Source organism: Notothenia coriiceps, unplaced genomic scaffold (assembly GCF_000735185.1).
Source record: "Notothenia coriiceps isolate Sejong01 unplaced genomic scaffold, NC01 NC01_scaffold00009245, whole genome shotgun sequence".
Lineage (NCBI taxonomy): Eukaryota > Metazoa > Chordata > Actinopteri > Perciformes > Nototheniidae > Notothenia > Notothenia coriiceps.
Genome location: NW_011341946.1, coordinates 96,771 through 118,033, shown reverse-complemented (window position 1 = coordinate 118,033; position 21,263 = coordinate 96,771). Strand labels below are relative to the sequence as shown.

Below are 21,263 nucleotides of genomic sequence, written 5' to 3'. Positions count from 1 at the left end.
GTAACACGGGGGACACAAGGGGGAGAGCGGCCGGTGTAACGTATTGACATGGATCCCAATGATAGTTTCGACACAGAAGAAGTTGAACATGAATATTCGAATGCATATGACGGACCACAACCTTAGAATTATGAGCCTGCTAGGCGTCCAAGAGACCAGGAGCAGCCAAGGATTAGAAGAAATAACGGCCATCGGAGAGAAATTGAGCTGTGGTGTGAGGAGAACCAGTGGAGAACTGGGCAGCTATCTTGGTGAGTGACCGGCGTTAGGTTCAGAATGTTAGCTAACGTCACATCACAACATTGTAAAGTTAGCTATCATATATCAGGCTATAACTAAAGTAGCATTGATAATATAGTAACGTTACTGGCAGGACTGTTGATACTGATCCATAACAGAAACTAATGCGCAAGTATCAGCCGTATCTCGCGTTACCTAATGCAACTCCACACTATGGTGCTGTGTACCGGAGGAGAGACGCGAGATACGGCTGATACTTGACGATCTGGCGGAGAAAGGTTGTGGAGCCTCCGTTGATACGCCGTTGTAAATGGCTTGATGGAAAGCAGGTGTGTAGTCGGGGAGGGTGCACAGCTGATTGCAGCAGGTGAGTGGAGGTTGAGCCGGGAGCCAGGAGTGACAGCCACCACGCACACACAAACAACACAGACAGGGGGAAACAAACAAACACAAAGGAGACGGCTGGAGCAGTACAGCCACCACAGCGTTACCTAATGGAACTCCACACTATGTCTTACGGTGCCGTGTACCGGAGGGGAGAGAGAGAGAGCAGCGAATGGGGGGGGGCGAGAGAAGTAATACGGTTTCCTAATAAAGCTGTGGAGAGTATGTGCTGCAGGGAGGTGGATGCACAACGCACCCAGGAACGAACGCTAGCTCCGGTCCTTTTTACTGTGGGCTCGATGTCCTGACAGGCTGGTATTTGTGCAACCTGCACAAACACAATACTGCACCATGATTACAAATGGTGAAATACAATGTAAAACTACCGAAAAATACCAGCTCCTTAAAACACAACCGCTCTACTCAACGCAACTCTACTATACCCGCGGTCAGAGAGCGGAGATGTGTCCCCTGTGTGAGGTAATATGACGCGTTTGACCTTAAAAAAAAGCCGTTTTTAAGAGCAGAGCTCAAAATTGCTCCTTTCCCTCTGAATTCTTGCACTTATGTCTCGTAAAACATATCAAATCCTGCATTCACTTTTTTAATTGTAATTTTCAAGCAAGTTTAAGCATAAATGTAGAAAAAATAAAAACCTGCAAGATGCTCTTTAAATTGTTTCCATTCCTAAAGTATTCTGTGCAGACTGCTTCAAAAGAATGTTGGTCAAATATTGTCTATTTTTATTTTCAGAAGTAATCAAAGAAAAGGGCTTGGAGCATGTGACTGTGGAGGACCTTGTGGTAGAGATCACTCCTAAAGGACGAGGTATCTATATATTACATATGTATTTGGCAGAACAGATACGACACGTTCACAGCTTTTATTGCTGTGCCTAACATGTCTTTTAGAAATTACTCTTAAAAGACATGTTAGGTACATGCTTTCTTTGCATTTGTGTTAATTTGCAAGCAGTAAAACCATACTTTTAGGCTTTTACTTTAATTCCCTCATTGACATCAACAATTTTTGCATCCATCATAGATACACAGAGATGCTACTTATTTCACCCACAGCTGCCTCAGTTGGCTCATTGGTCATTGATATTATTTCTCTCTCTTTTGCAGCTTTGGTGCCGGACAGCGTCAAAAAAGAGCTACTCCACAGGATAAGAGCCTTCTTAGCTCAGCATTCCACATAATTTAGATTTTTTACTTTTCCATTGACAATTTGTCTTTTTATCATAATGCAGAATATTTTGTATGGATTGAATTACTTGAATCTCAAAGATTTGTTTTTGTTGTATTGCATTTCAGAGGCTTGGCACACACTTATCACAAACGGTTTGTGTTAATGCTCTACATGTACATGTCTAGTTGTCCTTTGTAAGAGATATGCTGTATAAATAAAGTTTTTGATTTACTAAACATTCATTTGATATGTAATAAAACATGCAGTATAATAGTAACAATACAAATAAAATAAACAAGTTATGAATATTCATAGCATTCAAATTTGAGCTTTTTACTACCCCAACTTCATTCTTATTTCTAACATTTTTAGCAGTTTTGGTTGTTGTATTGTATCTTTAAGATGTTATTGCAGATTGTATGCAACATGAAATAAATGCTTAACATATTAATACCACAGATGTAATAATAATAATAATAGCTTTATTTTGTTAGTGCTTTTTACAGGTGGTCAAAGTCGCTTTACAGAGATAGTGAAAGTAAAAGAACAAATAAATATAGTTACAGTCAAATTAAAATCAAGCAATACAAAAACAATCACACATTATAAGCCAGATTGAAGGTGGTGAGGTCAGTGCAGTCTCTGATGGGTTGTGGGAGTGAGTTTCAGAGGGAGGGGGCAGCGACGGAGAAGGCTCTGTCACCCCAGGTCCAGTGCTTGATGCGGGTGGGGATGGACAAGAGGTTGGCTTCTGATGAGCGGAGGCAGCGGGAAGGGGTGTGGTGTTGCAGCAGGTCTGTGTGGTAGGGGGGGCCTGATTGTTGAGGGCTTTGTGAGTAATGAGCAGGACTTTGAAGTCGATTATTTGACGGACGGGGAGCCAGTGGAGGTTCTGGAGGACGGGAGTGACGTGGTCTCGGGAGCGGGTGTGGGTGAGGAGGCGGGCAGCAGAGTTCTGGATATGTTGGAGTTTATTGAGGAGGTTGGATGGTATGCCTTAGAGGATGCTATTGCAGTAGTCGAGTTGTGATGTAATGAATACATGAATCAGGGTTTCAGCAGCAGAGGAGGAGAGTGATGGGCGGAGACGGGCAATGTTTTTCAGGTGGAAAAAGGTGGTCCTGGTGATGTGATTGATGTGGTGGTTGAATTTGAGCTGACTGTCGAAAATGACTCCGAGGTTGCGGATGTGAGGGGGGGGAGATAGAGTGTGGCTGTCAATGGTGAAGTTGAAATTCTGGATGTATTTGATACGGGATGGGGGGCCGATGATGATGTCTGATTTGGCACTGTTCAGTTGGAGATAGTTTGTTTGCATCCATGCTTTTATTTCTGAGAGACAGTTGGTGAGAGTGGAGTGTGTTGTGGGGGTGATGGTTTTTATTGAGATATAAAGTTGGATGTCATTGGCGTAGCAGTGAAATTGAAGGTTGTGGCGTCAAATTATTTTGCCAAGGGGGAGCATGTAAAGGATGAAGAGGAGGGGGCCAAGCACCGAACCCTGGGGGACGCCTTGGGACAGAGGAGCAGTGGAGGAGGTGCAGTTGTTGATGTTGATAAACTGATGTCTGTCTGTGAGGTAGGATTTCAGCCAGGAGAGTGCATTGATGATTCGAGGAGGGACAGCAGGATGGTGTCGAATGCTGCGGTGAGGTTGAAGAGGATGAGAATGTTCAGGTTGCCGGAGTCAGAGGAGAGGAGGAGGTCGTTTGTGATTTCGAGAAGAGCTGTTTCGGTGCTGTGTTTTGATTGGAAACCGGATTGAAATGGCTCAAAGAGGTCATTGGAGCTGAGGTGGGATTTTAGTTGCGAGGCAATGACACGTTCAAGCATTTTTGACAGAAAGGGGAGATTTGAGATGGGCCGGAAGTTGGACATGATGTCAGGTGTGAGTCCAGGTCTTTTGAGAATGGGTGTCAGCAGCCAGTTTGGGAGAGGGGGGAACTGATCCAGATCTGAGGGAGGAGTTAATGATGGTGGCGATGAGCTGATGATTTATGATTCGAAAATTATAAAAGTAGGGTAGACATGTGGATATTATCCGACTGAACAAAACGTGCATTTACCTAACAGGTTCGTTTTCCACTGACCTTTTCTCGAGCTATTTTCCAAAATCCTATGGAGAAATCCCATTGCTATTTTGTCGAGGAACCGAGCGCAGCTACTTCCGCTTTTTGGGACGCGTCACTGCACCACTAAATTGATGCGATTGGATTGGATTGTGAGGCAAGGGAAACCAGCCGCCTCTGGCTTCCCTTGGCATGGCCCTGACCAATCACAGGTTGGCAGGGGCATGACGTGAGCCTCATCTGATTGGTCAATCCCTCCGTTTTTTTTCACCAAGGGAAGCAAATTTTGGCCGGCCTCCTCGCGTAACAGAGAGTGCAATCTACTGTTTCACCATAACATCTAGAGTGGCGCTGTTTCACTCTTTGTAAAATACTCAATGAGAATGGGGGAGAGACGGGCCGGCAGCAACACACAACAAAGAATTTCCGAAACTAAAGGAAGTGTTTTTATTTATTTATTAAAATTATACCTACCATCCGTTAAAACAGGGGAAGCCTGGCTTCCCTTGGCCTCCAGGAGAAAACGCCACTGGACAAACAGGTAACTCCTGCTGCATGTAGCCTATCATTTTCGCTAGGATAAAACTCAACATTTGCTACGAAGAATGTAGGCCTACTCACACTTCAGAGGAGCAGTCACAGCAAAAAGAAACACACATGATCTACATTCATGTTTAAAGGGTTATGTTTANATCAATTTATTATTTATAAAGAATCCATTCTTTCAGAGTAAAAAAATATTATATTTTTTCATATCGCGATAAAATATCGTACCGTGAGTTTTGTATCGTTACATCCCTAAAGTATATATAATTAGATTCTTGTCTTTTATGTTTCTCTCTCGGTTAGGTCCAGAAGCGGCATGCTGTCCCATCACGGCGACGACTCTCAGGCCCTGGTGGGATGGAGGATCTGATAGAGCGGCTCTAATGCTGGGACTGCCGCTGGCAGAGCTGGAGAGGAAAGGGAGACCTGAGCACCCAGGTTCATAGTGATGCAGTCATACGGGCACTGAAGTTGAGTAATCACTCCTGGTTGAGTTCCGTCCACCTGAAGTCTCACAGCTCTGGGCCGCCTTCCTGTGTTCCAGAGGGAGATAGAGATAGAAAGAAGCCAAAAATGATCTCGGAGCAGAAGGAAGGCTGTAGACGGCCGGCTGACAAGAGATGCAGAGAAACACAGAGCTCCCAAAAAGAAAATGTACAGGTGACTCCTAGCCTCCGCCTCGCAACCCTCCTCACCTCACTCACCTCCCATACCTCCTCACCTCCCTACCCTCCTCATCTCCTCACCTCCCTACCCTCCTCACATTCCTCACCTCCTCACCCATGGCAGTATATCTTCCTCATTAATTAGCAACACCAGGATCCAAAGGAGCGCAGTCTTTTCCTGGTCTGGGCTGTTATGTGTACAGTATATCTGGTGTAAGATTTCAGTTTTTTATTTGAGATGACCGTTATTGATGTCCACACCTATATAATAGGTCTCGGTGGTTTTGGATTACATGGTCAGTCCTTCATTGTTGGAGTTTGCTTTTATTGAAAGTGTTTTTTGTTGTGCGATTTGGTTTCATCTGAGCTTGTCATTGGAGTATGAATGAGTTACATGCATCAAAGCTGATTCACTTTGCATAGTGTACGAGTTAATAACAGTGTTTAGGATAATGGATTACTTTGCATATCAGTCAATGCAGTGGCGAGCCGTCAGGCTCCTCTAGGTCCCCTCTGAGGGCCTAAGATATTTCTACTAATATAATATTTAAACATAAAAAAGTTTAAAATGATATATTTTTGGTTTATTTTCATAGTTTACCAAAAATAGCTTGATTTAATTACATCCTTCGAATCTGCCTTTCAGTTACTGTTGAATTGTGAGGTTAAATAAAAGAAGTCCCTGCGAGGTGAACGACAGAGGCTGATTGGGTGGTCCAGCTGTGGCATTCACAAGAAGGGCCAGCTATAGTAACTGAAAGAGAGAGTAATGTCAAATGACAGTGCATTGACCAATCATATCTTCCTCTAAATGGGTGGTTTTATTATCGCCGGACTTATGACCAGTTCCCCGCTGTGAAGCTTTTCTGTTCCATAGCAATCAACCTCCTGTCAACCAGCGTAAACTCGCCTTCAACATAAAAGCAATGCCAAATTACACTTAGACATACAACTGCAACGAAGTTGAACAAACCGATGCATATCCCTTTTCATTTCAAAGAACCACAAATTGTATTTACAGGTGTTGTTTTGTGTGGAGAGGGTCGCTTTCATCGATGCGTTTTGCACCCCGGCCGTTGTTCTGATATTCCGCTGAACGAATATACGCTGTGATTAATAACTCTTTTTTTTTTTTTTTTTTCGGGTGAAGGGGGTGGGGTCAGAGAGGCCTAGGTATAAAAGGTCACGGCTCGCCATCTGCGCAAGCTAATGGTCTTCGAGTATGCCACTTGTATTAGTTTGCTACTTCATTTCAAGTTGTTTGCTGGGTCCTCAGAATGAAAGCTTTGTATACCTATTCTCTTTTTTATTCTATTAATGTTACTTATTTATTTGTGAATGTGTTTAAGGTGCGTTCACTTTAGTGAAGACTGCCAGAAGAAACTGCGGGATCAGAGACACAGGTGGAGCGGAGTTTGCCTCTCCTTCTGGGCAGCCTGCGGGGGAGCATGCAGACCACGCCAGCCGGAGGGGGCGAATGGCCGGATGAAAGAAAGGGTTTGTCCGTCAGCACTCTAAATCGTAAGTTGAGTCCCTTAGACGTAGTGTTATTCCTCAGACCACGCCTCTGTTCTTTTCTAACCAGGTGGCTGATCTGCAGTACAGTGGAGAAGGAAAGCGCCCGCCGCGTCAGCTGGAGAAGGTGAACTACGACCTGGAAGGGAATTCAGGCTGTCCTCCCTGAGAGCTCGAGCCGCGGGCAACGAGCAGGCTGGAGAGGGGAAGAGGCAGCTGGAGGAGGAGGTGCTGGACCTTGAGACGGCGAATGGAGGCCGGCTCAGACGGAGCAGGCCAGGTGGAGCAGTTACCGCCGTGATGCCGAGGAGAGGGCCCGTCAGGAGATCCAACAGGAACTGGAGCAGTTTCAACGTCTATCTGCAGGTAAAGGCCATATCAATTGGGTGTATTATATCAATGGCCTTCTGACTTCTTAAAAGGTCCCTCTATTATACGTTTTTTCATCAATATATTATAGGTCTCAGATATTTCAATACATTCTTTGAAGGTTGGGCTCCAAAAACAAACAGATTATTGTAGCATCCCATAATCCCCTCTGTCAGCCCCTGTTTCAAAGTGCTGATGATTCTCGTAGATGGAAAATAAGTGAGCCCCTCCCCCACAGCCCCTCTGAGAATTATTGGGTTAAATGATTCAGCAATGGTGCTCTAGGAGAGATTCAGGTTGATAAGGAGGAGGGGGGGGGTGATATTACTTGGTTGGTTGATTGGCTAATGGTTACACAAGCAAAAAAACGTTATGACATCAGTAAAGTGGCAAAATCTTGATCAGCTCATTTTCAGGACAGGTTTTTATAGAAATGGATCAGGACAAAAAGAGAGAGATGAACTTTTTCCTAACTTTCAGAATCTCTATACACAGAGGACACATGATGGTTTAAAAGACACAAAAAAAGTGGATTTTGCATAATACGGTGACCGTTAAAGCTGATATGAACCATATTTGTCTTTCGATAAAAGAATACTGTTACAGAGTCTTAAGCCTGATCTAATATTATCTGTTTATTCTCTCTCCAACAGGCGTATCCAGTAAGCGTTGGATCAGATCAAAGGGCCAATGAGACAACCTGCGCTCCAGCTGGAGCAGAAGATCCGGTAGTTGGAGGGGGGATGACGGGCCCCGCACACCCATCGAATGACGCCTCAACCAGAGAGAATCCACCCGCACGTGAGCTGGAGCGGATACCGCAACTTACTCCGAGGACTCGGGTCCGTCAAGTCCCTCGCTGCGACGTTGAGAGGTGGACCAGCTTGCTCTGTGTTTGTAGGGGCGGTCAGTCTTTAAAACCTGATTAGATTAGTGATGGGATGGATGGATAGATGGATAGATAGAGAGATGATAGATGGATGGATGGGACATGGGCATGGATGGAATTGTATTTATTGGATAGATGGATGGATGGATAGATGATTAAGAGATTGAATTTGATGGGGAAGGATGATGGATGGATGGACGGATTTTTATGGGTAGTATGGATGGATGGAGGATAGAGAGATAGATAGAGAGATTGATGATGGATGGATTGATAGATAGATGGATAGAGAGATAGAGAGATTGATGATGGCCATGATGGATAAATAAAATAATAGAGTAATAGATATGATAGATAGATAGATAGTGGATAGGTCTTTTTATTGCCCCAATTTGGAAATGTTTGCGTGTGCAGCGAGATAAAAAACACAAGGCAATTGTCTAGAGAAACTAAAAGAAAAGAAAAAAAAAAAAAGAAAAAAAATGACACAGAATCAACAGTCCAATACATTTCAGAATAGAAATAAAATAGCATTAAAAGTTAAAAGATACAAATATATATAAATGTGGAAATACAAATTTCCAGCATCAAATATAATGCAGGATATTATTGTGCATAGGGAATGGATTATTCAATAGTTAAATAGATTATGAATATTGCTATAGCAATCAAACGTAAATAGTTGCCAACCGTAGGCAGAACGGTGTATTTCATCAACTGACCTTCCACAGGGCCAACAGTCGACTCTCAGAAGCCAATTCCAGCGCTGATACGAGCGATCCGCTCTCTGTCACCAGCAGCATCGCTAACGAAGGCTGGGGCCCATGCTGGACGTGACCTTCTGGTTCACCATTACACTACGGGGCCACACTGGGGCCCCTGAAACAGGAGTCTCGAGCCTGGGATCTCACTCCTTAACCCTGTAACGGACGGCACCACAGCAGAAGTCGAGGACTACCTAGCAAAGGGTCTGTATGGTTATTAATCCACACACATGGTAATGACGGATCTCTACATGGGACAATTCATTTACTTTCAGCCATTTTCTTTCCCATTGTGTCGTTGGTTTTCAGTTTTCTTTGTGTAATTGGTTGCCATTTTTTTCAAAGATGTTGGTTTAATACCACTGGTTAGTGTGTGTTTTTGTCATATTAACTACAGAACCATTATTATGCTGTGGTTTCCAGGCCCGCACATTTAGATATTTCTGATTTGAGGAAAAGCATACTAAAAAGCTCAACTTAGAATGGGGCTTTCTAAAGTCTAATAACACTGTCTTCCCTCTGAATTTTCTACATTTCTTCCCCTTGTTCTTTTTCTTTCCTCGCTCCTGCACATTTTTTTCTTCCACTCTATCTCTATCCTTTATGGTAGTGGGAACTTTACGTCTAACTGTCTTCTATTTCTCCACTCCTGCGTCTAGCTTCTAGCTCAAAAGTCTGTCTCTCATCTCTCCTCTCTTCAGCCAGACCCAAACAGGTGTTTAGATGTGTTTAGCTCAGTGTCCTATTGGCTGGCTGTGAGGATGCACAGGATCAGAAACTCATTGACACATGCTGCGTGTCAATCCTTTCTGTTTCAGCTCATGCCAGAGTAACCAAACCAGTCTGGCTGCTACTACCATAAATATCATCGGATGCACTAACCTGTAGGTCCAGCGGCCAATCAGCACATTTTGTTATCGGCCGATTAGCAGTCAAATGGTGGACACTAATGTTCAGACTAATCAGTCATCCTTCGGGGTGTTCCCTCTAACCTGCTGTGGGCTACATTCTGCTCCCATGCTTCCCATCATGTTCAAGTTTCACATTGATGTGGATGAGACCAGTTAACGTTACAGAAAATGTTCTTATTTAGGTCTTTCCCCATAAATGTGACCCGCTCTTCGAAATCAGTCGGAAGTCGGCAAGGCTCTTTCAAAATAAACGGTGGATTTGTGTAAAAAATAGTTTTTCGGCGGGTGTTCGGTTTTTGTGATTTAATAAACAAAAGTCCTTGGCTTTCGAACATGAAAACTTTTATTTCCAAATCTCCCGATAAAACATTTTGAAGTCTTACAAAGGGAAGATGACAGCTCTTCACTCGCACTCGGCTCTTCCGCAGCGCCGCTTCCCCTCCTCCGGCCTGGGGGATACCCCCCCCCCCCCCCTATGAAGTTAAGGGGGGGCGTATAGTAATCATAGATAACACGGCAGGGCTTCTGTTACAGTTTGCTTTTCAACTGATTTCAAATTAAACAAAGTCTTGCTTTTCAGAAATCTTAAACTTGTTTCAGCAAATTCAGATGATAATACAACTTTGGAAGTTGTAACGGCATAATTACAAGCGGAGAACGGATAACTTGACTTCACAGACTAGCGTGCCAGAAACTGACCATGATCAAATCGATTTATTCGTGCAGCCCTGGTGAATAATAATCGATTATTCCCCCCGGGGAGAGACAGAAAAAAAAAAATCTGACAAAAGGAACTCCGTTGTTTTCTTTACTGAAACATGTTTACAGTCAACAACAGTAAACGACAAATAAACCAACTCAACATGATTGCAGTCTCCTTGAACTCTTTTTACCTGCCGCTTTGTTCATCTTTAGTCACACGTGTGAGGGAGAGGGGGGGCGGGGGCGGCTCTCTCTCTTGTGTAGCGCTGCAGCAGCAGTCTGTCTGCACGCAGGCTTCCTCCAAGTATGTGACCAATGGCCATTTACAATTATTAATACTATTACTATTATTAGCATTAGTCCATATTTTGGTTGAAACTAAGCCAGAAAAATAAAATAAAACATAAATAATAATTAAAAAATATATAAATAAAATCGATTTTTAAAAATAATATTCGATTATGGAGACTGTAACGAATATTCGAATAATCGAATCATCACTGGCATCCCTAGTCACAGCAGGCATAAACACAGCCGGCGTTTCTCGTGAGTATTTTCTCCGGGAAACAAACGCAAACGCAAAAACATACACACACACACACACACACTTACGAGCTTCCCCCAGACCAGTAATACAAACTAAAATATGTTTCCTCCGTACTACTTTGGTCATTTATTAGCTGCTAATAATCAATCAGATCGATGGATTCCAGAGAAGAGGAAACTTTGAAGGCCTTTTTCTCAAAATGATGACTCGGTTGCTTAATATTTGGAGTACAACAACAATCCTGATATCATTAGAAAAGCTAGGAATCTCCTCTTTCCAACAGTGTATACAACTCAAAATGTGTCTTCGGGTCAATGCGACTGATTTAGATGGAGCAGGTCACAAATGTGTTTTAAATCACATTGGTCCTTATTATCGCAGAGCTTTTCCCTTCTTCATCTTTCAGGAATTGCCTTCTTAAGGGCAGAAACTCCACTTACCCTAAAGCAGAGCGTGCATGCTTGGCATTTCCTGCTGTGTTTTACAAACTAGTCATGATTTGTTTTGCAGTGTTTATTTCTTCACCATCCAATAGGGCTGGGTAATATGGAGAAGATACAGATATCGCCTTTTTTTTTTACCAAATTGTTTTATTAGAATTGGTGCTCTTTAATATAATGTTTGATCAATATTCATCAGTTCTGTGCATATAAGGCATGGATGTATAATAAGAACTGGATACAGCGTGGGAGGCGGGGCCTCCTTCATTCCTATGAGAGTTGCTCATTGGCGCATGAAGACAAAATGGCCCAACTTTTGAGAGAGCGAAACGTCACGAAAGTATTCATATAAATCATAATCATATAATCCGTTTTTATTGTGCATCCATGGGTAAAGGTAAATCTCATGTAGTACTGAACACGTCACATGAACGTGTCAGGCGGCGCGGTCCCGTGGGTTAGATCCGCGTTCATAATGCAGAGGAAAATAAGTCTCAGAATAACGTTATTAGCACATTTTACAACTTCAGGACCGAATTGTTTTAATAAGGGCTATACAAATGTTCATACTGGGTAGTTTATTTAGTTAAAAAAAAATTATCCAATGATTTACATAGGTCTCTTTCCCAATGTTAGTCAATGGGAAAAAGTATTTCCGGGCCCAGCGACTGATACGGAAGTGCAGTACCGCCGTTTGGCCACAACGAATATTTTCCGCACTTCCTGGGGGCTTGATATAATGGCTAAGGGGCTAAGGCAAATAATAGAGCAGTTAGAACAGTCTGGTAAATTAAAGAAATGCAATCACTTCACTGGATTGCAACTTTTAAAAGCAGGAAAATACAACACTGTTATATTATGATATCCAGAAACTTAGACAATATTTAATGTAATATTAACATATAATCTGCTTATTGCCTAACCCTGCTCTCAAAACATCCACATGCCATTTGCCATTTCCCATGGTATTGTGTTTTGTTGTAAAATATCATCCTTGCTTCTTTGTCTTTTTATTTTAAACGTGTGAAAAAATGTGTTTCTGTTTTGTCTCTCAACATCTTAATCTAACTGAACTGTGCTTCTTTTGTTTCCAGATGCAGAGCGAGTTGGATAGAAACATATCAAAGGAATTAAACAACGGTGAGTTCACTGAAGCTGGAAACATGGCCCTAATCTCACCTCGTAATAAAGTCTTTCATAAGATTATTGGGGATATTTTATATTTCGCTTTAATTATTATGTTTACACATCTTCTTTAGTTTGCATTCTCACTTCTTATATTATAACATGTATTGTATTCCTTCTATAATGCAACAACTGTCACCAAAACACATTTCTCTCTGGGATTGTTTAAGTATTTCGGATTCTGATTGAATTAATTTGATGCTAGCAGTATTTGACTTGTAGCTGCTGCTCACTCGGGTTATTAAAACAAAATTCAATGTATTTGCAATCTGTAAACAGTCCCAGCTTCCTCTGGAAACTTATATGGTCACACAAAATAATACTGCTAGTTATTTGTACTATGGTGTATTTATCTGCTATTGTTTTTTACTTATTGGGTTTTTTTATTATTAATAACATTTGCCTACTTAAAAAAAAATGTTTTTAAATATGTAAGTCTATTCTCTTGACTTTATCTCCACTATACTTCTCCTGTTAACATCATGTAAATCCTCCTGTTGCAAAATCAATGAATTCTGACACTGTCTCTGTCTGTCTGTCTGTCTCTCTCTCTCTCTCTCTCTCTCTCTCTCTCTCTCTGTCTCTCTCTCTCTGTCTCTCTCTGTCTCTCTCTCTCTCTGTCTGTCTCTCTCTCCCTCTCTCTGTCTCTCTCTCTCTCTCTCTCTCTCTCTCTCTCTCTCTCTCTCTCTCTCTTCTCTCTCTCTCTGTCTCTGTCTCTTCTCTCTCTCTCTCTCTCTCTCTCTCTCTCTCTCTCTGTCTCTTCTGTCTCTCTCTCTCTCTCTCTGTCTTTCTCTCTCTCCCTCTCTCTCTCCCTCTCTTTCTCCCTCTCTGTCTCTCTCTGTCTCCCTGTCTCTCTATGTCTCCCTTTCTCTCTGTCTCTCTCTGTCTCTCTCTCTCCCTCTCTGTCTCTCTGTCTCCCTCTCTCTCTCCCTCTCTCTCTGTCTCTCTGTCTCTCTCTGTCTCCCTCTCTCTCTGTCTCTCTCTGTCTGTCTCTATCTCTCTCTGTCTCTCTGTCTGTCTCTCTGCCTCTCTCTCTCCCTCACGCTCTCCCTCTCTGTCTCTCTCTCTGTCTCTCTCTTTCTCCCTCTCTCTCTCCCTCTCTGTCTCTCTCTGTCTCCCTCTCTCTCTGTCTCTCTGTCTCTCTCTGTCTCTCTCTCTCCCTCTCTGTCTCTCTCTCTCCCTCTCTCTCTCCCTCTCTGTCTCTCTCTCTGTCTCCCTCTCTCTCTCTGTCTCTCTCTGTCTCCCTCTCTCTCTGTCTCCCTCTCTCTCTGTCTCTCTGTCTCTCCTCTCTCTCTGTCTCTCTCTCTCCCTCTCTCTCTCCCTCTCTGTCTCTCTCTCTGTCTCCCTCTCTCTCTCTGTCTCTCTCTGTCTCCCTCTCTCTCTGTCTCCCTCTCTCTCTTCTCCCTCTCTGTCTCTCTCTGTCTCCCTCTCTCTCTCCCTCTCTGTCTCTCTCTGTCTCTCCCTCTCTGTCTCTCTCTCCTCAGCCTCAGCAGAGCTGGACGTAGCTTCAGCCCGGATGTCCCCGGTGGGCTCGGCCTCGCGGGTGGAGCTGGACCCCGTCAGCAGGGCCACGCAGCAGTACTTAGAGGTACTGAAGAAGAACAACATGATCTGAACACACATCATCATCGTCACTGCTGCTCGCGAACATTTTAGCCAAAAAAAACCCGTCAAATTCTGACTGTATCAACAGAAGGCCAAAGCCACTGCCCTTTCATAAAACACCATAATCCCACTTTCTACGTATTCACTCTCCTTTCTCATATGGAAGAAGCTAACATAATGCACATTGCACTTAACCACTCAGGAGCAAAGGGCATGAGTCATATGAATATACATCATTGATGGGTACACTAAGAGAGAACCTCAAAAGTATTTGTTCCTTCTGTTTAATCTGTTACTCTTTGGTTTATATTAGCACAATATATATATATATACACGGTTTTGATTTTTATTTGTGAATATTGGTTGCTAAATGTTAAGTATTTGATGTTTGCATCATTAATAATCTTGCCAAGATATTACATTTGGTACGTGCCATCAAATGGTGCAATATCTGTCTTGGTCTTACTTTATTAGACTCATTGGAGTATTGTGTTAATAATTATTTATTCATTCATATTTTTGTATGAACATGATATACTTGAATAAGACGAGCTGGAATGCTCTCTGGCTGAAACAGGGTGACTACATTTGTGTAACTCTAATTTCAGATTTGTGTTGTCTTGCTTTTTGGACCACTAAAAAGTGAAACACACTTTTTTTGTTTTTGTTAGTTGTTGTTTTTTTCATCATTCATAAATACTGTAAAAAAATACATATACATTTATGACGCCTGTAAATAACAGAAGACTCTAAAGATGTAATTAAATACTAAAATGACAAAACCCTGAACTTGAGTGAGCTGTTTATCCTGGAGGGGCCGTTAACCACGAAAGAACATACATACATAAAATACATGTCGAGATATGATATTCAACAAACAAAGGAAAAGAAGGAAACTAAACATTAAACGTATCAAATCAATCATGGGACATCGGCTTTCTGAGGCACATTGTTTTAAAGGTCCCACGTCGTGCTTTTCCGGTTATTACCCGTCCCCTTGTGTGTTATGAAGTTTTTATGCCTTCCTCACACACACACACACACACACACTCGGCGGGACGTTGCGAGGCTCGCTGCTGCGATGAGCGGGACAGTGTGAGCTGGCTCACTGGTGTGGGGTCGGCAACACAGCGAGACACCGCGGAACTCAGCCTGGGCACACACACAAACTCCCAGCCAGGCTGCGGGTGTGTGTGTATTTGGGGCTGGGTTTCGCTGTGTCTCGCTGTCTCGCAGACGGCCACTGGGCTCACAGGGAGGGGGGGGGGGCAGGAGCTCCAACAAGCCGTTTAGTACAGAGAGTGAATACACATACTATACAGAGATGCTGTATGAGAAACCAATGTGAGTTTGGAAAATTGCACAACATACATTTATTTTAGCAGACCTCAACAATGGAAATAAATATGATCAGTAGAAATGGCCAAGACATGGGACCTTTAAAAACACTTTAAAGGCAAATTAAAACAAACTTTAATTGAATAATGACATTGGATAGAAAAAGTGATATCTAAAACAACGGCAGTATATATTTCCAAAGTGATCCTTCCCTGCCATTAAGCATAATAACTAGTAATACTGGACTATCTCCACTATAATAAATGTTAAAACATGCATGTCTGATTATTAAATTTGTTATTTATTATACAAATATCACATTACTAAAATAAAAATACAGTCAATAATTTAAAACACGTCTTAAATGAACTGAAACAAAAGCTTTTTACACAAGTGAAAATCTATAGATTACCGAGGATCTGACTGAACAGGTGAGTTTGATGAAATAACAGTAAAATATTTGCTTATTAAATCGCTTTGAGCTGTGGAAGAAAAGTATATGTTTAGAAGTGACCCTGTTATTGTGTGCAGAACATTCTTTAGATTCCAGGTATCCTGCCATCAATATTTCATGCACAGCCATTTTTAACCCAGCCCTCATTAGCTATGTTTTGATGTACTTCACTTTACCCTCCCCCCCCATCGATGATATGCGCTGGTTTAGAAAGCATTCCCCTCACTTATTAAAATGAGACAATGTGTTTATGATTGCCCCCCCTCTGGTGTGTCTCTCTTCCCTTTGATCCGTCCTCTCTGCGTCAGACTCAAATGTTAGATATTCAAATCTGGTTACATTTATTTTTGTTTCCTTTACAGAAGATGGGCACATCTGACAGACTGACTATTAGGTGTTATTATTTCCCCTCTTTTTCTTTCAATAGACGCCACTTCATACACTACACGTAAACCGTGTTTTGATTGAGGAGGTTACAACTGTTGTCATGAAGCTTTGGAGGCGGGAGAGAATACAAATAGACAGATGCTGAATAAAAAAAAAAGTGTTGAAAGGGTTGTTTTTGAAAAGCAGCTCAGGTTTAAAACAAACGGCTCCTCACTGGGTGGGTCATAATCATCAGTGATGCCCAGCCCTCTTATCTCAGACTGCCAGTCCGACAACTGATGAGAAAAAACAAGGTGTCGGTTTGTCAACTAAACAGGCCACTTTATTTATAAATATCACTGCCATGGTATGTGCATCTCACATACTCTGACTGACGCCCAATGAAAGCATGACACTAAATAACAATATAAGAAATGTCAGACATGTTTAAAGCCGTATCAAAACAGATGCAGTTGACAGAAAGGTCGACCAGAAACTAAAATGTTATCTTTATTTATTCACCTAACTGGTCATTTAAACTTAAATCATATTTCCCAGCGTGATGGGCTATATTAGGGGACTATTGTAGTTAGTGTTTCAAATACTTTTTGTTGGCCCAAAAAAGACTTGAAGCGCCAAAAACAAAGAGTAATTAAATGTTTTTAATTGTGAAAAATATAATATAACATGCCAAACACTTTTAAAACATACCAATTTACCAACAAAACTATAAATGGGGAAGTTCAGATACTAGCTGTCTCGTCATTAATATTAATTATTAATAATACATTATTTTCTTTTTAAATGTTTTTCAAAACTCGTAAACTAATTCCATAATGTATACTTCTATATCAATACTTTTTTATTTTTAAATTATTTTTAAAAAGTACATAAGGTTGAAACAAAGGATTTGTATTATTCATTATTAATTTGTCTGCTAATTGGTTTTACATTTACAAATGATTATCTAAAATCTAAAGATGAAGATAAATTCAAATTCAATAGGAAGGTGAACTGTGCAATACTAGTACTTTTTTTTAAGTAAAACTTTACTGAATTGATTTATCTATCAACAAAACAGTTTGGTTATTTTGTCGAATCAATAACAAACCAACATGTTATCAACTTCTTGTAACTAATAGGCTTTGTTGTTTTTGTTTTACCACAATACAATGGAAAGTGATGTCCTGTCACTTACGTATCATCGTTTTGTTTTCAAATCAACATTTTAGTGCAAATACATACATCCATCTTTAACATATAGGTTCTGAATTGACTCTGACACTATCCGCTGTTTGTTATCTGTGGAAGTAGACATCAGCAGCGGGGAAAGGGTAAAACAAATTGAGGGGGACAAAACCTGAGTGTTTATTTGTTGCTGTGTGCTCGCCATGCTCTAAATTGGACGTCAGCGCTGTTTCTTGTCACCAGCAGAATCCAAATGTGTTGTGGGCAAAAGAGATACTTAAATTCGATTTACTCGCTCTAACATGATTTAAATGAGCCTCTTGGCTCGCCCGAACAGATTGACAGCGTCGTCTTTATCACCGCTTTGTTTTATTTTTGGCTGTTTACTGTGCCTCTCTGCTGTCATCTCTCACGGCGACTTTAAAGGAGCCAGCTTCAATCTTCCAACATCTGGAGAGAATAAGCATCCTTTTATGTTCTAAGTGCTTTATGTGACAAATATGAAAAGGGATTCAAGAGAGAGCTGACACGTTTTCTGTCGCCTTGTTCCTCAGCTGCAAAGAGCTGCGCAGGGAGAAGTCAAACCTGCGATCTGATAACATAAGAACCCGAACAAAACTGAGCAAAGAGGTCAAGCCCTCTCGTTCAGGGTCTTCCCGGGTCAAATTCATTAAATGCAACTTGATGTACAAACAAAACACTTTTTTTCTGAAGAATATAACATGAATATTGTATCCACAGTAAGCCCTTAGCTTTATTGTGTTTAATCCGTTTGACAAATGATTAAACACTATAGATATAAATGATATATCTATAGTCATTGTGTTGACAATGATCTGAGAATACACAGATGCACAGATGATAAAGACATTTTTTTGAATATACAATATTTTTGCACCCTCTTGCAGAGAGTTCGATAAGCACATTAACACCGGTCGGAGTCAGGGGAAGTTAGCTTAAAAAAAAATAGGTTGACAGTTTAACTGGTACCCGGATGTAGCTTCATATTTAATGGTGAAGTAAGATTGCTATCACACTTCCTTATCCTACTCTCTGCAAACTTATTTCACATATTTCCCAAAATGTCAAACTATTCATGTTAAAGGTGGGGTAGGTAAGTTTGAGAAACCGGCTCGAGATACACTTGTTGTTATATTCCATGGAATGCTCTTAACATCCCGATAGCAATGAATATCTGAAGTGCTTTGACAAAAAATCCATTAAAAAATCTCATCTGTGGAAGCCGTGCTGTAAAAAGCACGACCATGGCCCGACTAAAATAACTGGATGGCCTACCTCCCTGTCAGCCTTCTATCTGTGCACAAATTTATCTCGTGCCCTCATTGGTCATGTGCGCGTTCGTGTGTGTTGGAGGAGGGGCTCTGTAAGGAAGTGGCAGATTTTTTCCGGCTGTGTATTTTCAAATTCTTGCGCACTCGAGCTGGTTTCTCCAAAATTACCTACCCCATCTTTAAGTATGGAGTTGGAGGTGATTAGCCTAGCTTAGCATATAGACTAGAAGCATTAGAAACTGGCAGTCTGGTAAATATATATGATTCAGTTCTGTTGTTGTATGGCTCAAATAAACACAATACGCAAATTTCCGAGCTTAAGGTGTTGGGAGTTGGAGTTATTTTATTAGGCCTACTCTGAAATGTTATGCTAGGCTAAGCTAATCGCTACCTAGCTCCAGCTCAGTACTGAACGCAAATAAAAAAAGCATAATAACACAAATATTTGAATTTTTGTACTTAAAATTCCCTTTACTGAAGAAGAGAGTGAATCACCTAAGTAAAATCTAATGTCTTTAGACTGAAGACTAAGTGACTGTTAAAAGTTTTATTTTAGCAGCATTTGGTGTAAGAACAATTAGTAGATAAATTGGTGATTGTGTTTTTATTTTACAACTTACAGGGCTCCATTGAATTCTCGTTGCAGTGAGAAATCCCACATTGGCTTTAATGTCTTATATACAAGTCCTCAGGCGTCCTAGCTGCGATGGCAGATGTCGCAGCACTCCAGACAGAACTCGAGAAACTCGGTGGGCTCGCAGCAGGACTCGAACATCACCGAGTGGCAGTGGGCGTGGCAGTTCAGCTCCTCCACCGGCGCCTCCTGGATGGCCGAGCAGCAGCGGGCGCAGGCGTGGCAGCAGGAGGCGCAGAAGGTGTGCAGGCAGGAGGAGCAGGCCTCCAACAGACCCAGGATCAGCACTGAGTACTGGCACGACAAACACGCCAACAGCATCTGTAAACAGGAGTCTGTGGCTGAGAGAAAATGAGACAGAGAACTGATTTACCTACAAATCTCACATCTGAGGTCACGAGAGAGCTGCTGTGTGTTCTAAAAGCCTGTCAGACCCCGTCAGAAACAGGGATTAACGACTCTATTAACCCTAAATTAATCTCTTGCATGTTTATTTGTCGTGCCAGCTACGACTTAAAAGAGAAACTACTCTGCTGCAGTGATCAAGTGTGATTGTGTTTACTTAATCACAGAGCTTCGTTCAGTCCTCGGGGGAAAATCAGAAAGGCCACGGAGGCTGCCAGTGATGAACAACAACGAGGAAGAAGCTGTCACAAGATAATTGCTCTCCCGCCCCAATTAGGTGCAGATGAAATTGCATATATTAACCCCACTGGTGTGTTGCGGTGCGTCTCTCGTGGTCCTCACTGTTGTATTGTTACTCAGCTTCGGTTTTCATCCTCACAAGGACCAGAGAGTGAGTGAGCTCATGCAAATGGAGCTGTTTTATCCTGTTTACTCAAGGAAGTAAATGAAAAGCCGATGGCGGTATTCCCTGGGGAGTTGGGTTCAGCGTTTTCCTGCTTAGCCGCTCAAATTATCCACCCCCGCACATAACTTATGCTAATATCTATATATGTTTTCAGATGAAAAAGGAATATAATGTGTGTGGATACTGTATTGATTTAATGCATAACTTCATAGAGATAACAACATGAACACAAGGATAAACAAGGAGTGGCCCACCGCACGCTTTGATACAACTGGAAGAAAGTGCAATAGTTTGAAAGTGTTCAAGGGAAACTTTTTACACCAAGCTTATCTTCAGAATCAGAATCAAGTTTATTGCCTGGTATGTTTACCGGTACAAGGAATTTGCTTTGGTGTCTGGTGGTGCAAACATAATCAATCTATGAAAATAAGTTGCAATAGTAGGTCAAAAATATAAAGATAATAAGTACTTAAAGGTAGGGTGGGTAAGAATGGAGAAACCAGCTCGAGTGCGCTAGAATTTGAAAAATCGGCCACTTCCTTACAGAGCCCCTCCTCCAACACACACGAACGCGCACATGACCAATGAGGGCACGAGATAAATTTGTGCACAGATGGAAGGCTGACAGGCAGGTAGGCCATCCAGTTATTTTAGCCGGGCCGGCTCAGATGATTGGTCGTGCTTTTTACAGCGCCACGGCTTCCACAGATTAAATATTTGTATTAATCAAATGTTAATGTCTTGTATAAAGTTGGAGAGTGGATCGGAATACCTCTTACACCTTGTTACTCTCCCAAGTTGTGGTAACAATTCGTACTTAACTAAACAAGAGTTTATACTGGACCCTGAATATAAAACGTGGTAAATACGTGCAGACGTGTCGGTGAGGTAAATTTTATGTTATGTGCATCAAACGTACCGTATGTCATATAGCAGTATTGTAACCAGGATTACAAAATCGATTCCAAGAATATTTGTAAAATTAACCACATTTGTGAACAGAAATAAGAGAAAATTATAGCATTTGTCAGAAGTTAATGAATAACATAAATTTCCACCCCATACTCCATTAAGTGAAAGTTTTTGGATGAAAAACCATTACGAGAATATTTGTATCGGCTATCCGTTACTCATACTATAATTACAAAACTGTATGTTTAG

General features: G+C 41.7%; 1 protein-coding gene across 1 annotated transcript in view; it reads right to left on the bottom strand.

Moving 5' to 3' along the window:
• Window positions 1–19,046: 19,046 nt before the first annotated feature.
• The window catches only part of LOC104945164 (myoD family inhibitor domain-containing protein), a 41,211-nt gene continuing 38,994 nt past the window's right edge, over window positions 19,047–21,263 (bottom strand). Inside the window, exon 4 of the mRNA XM_010770787.1 lies at window positions 19,047–19,632. Coding sequence (XP_010769089.1) covers window positions 19,355–19,632 — 278 coding nt within the window. The 3' untranslated portion in view covers window positions 19,047–19,354. The remainder of the gene's footprint in view (window positions 19,633–21,263) is intronic.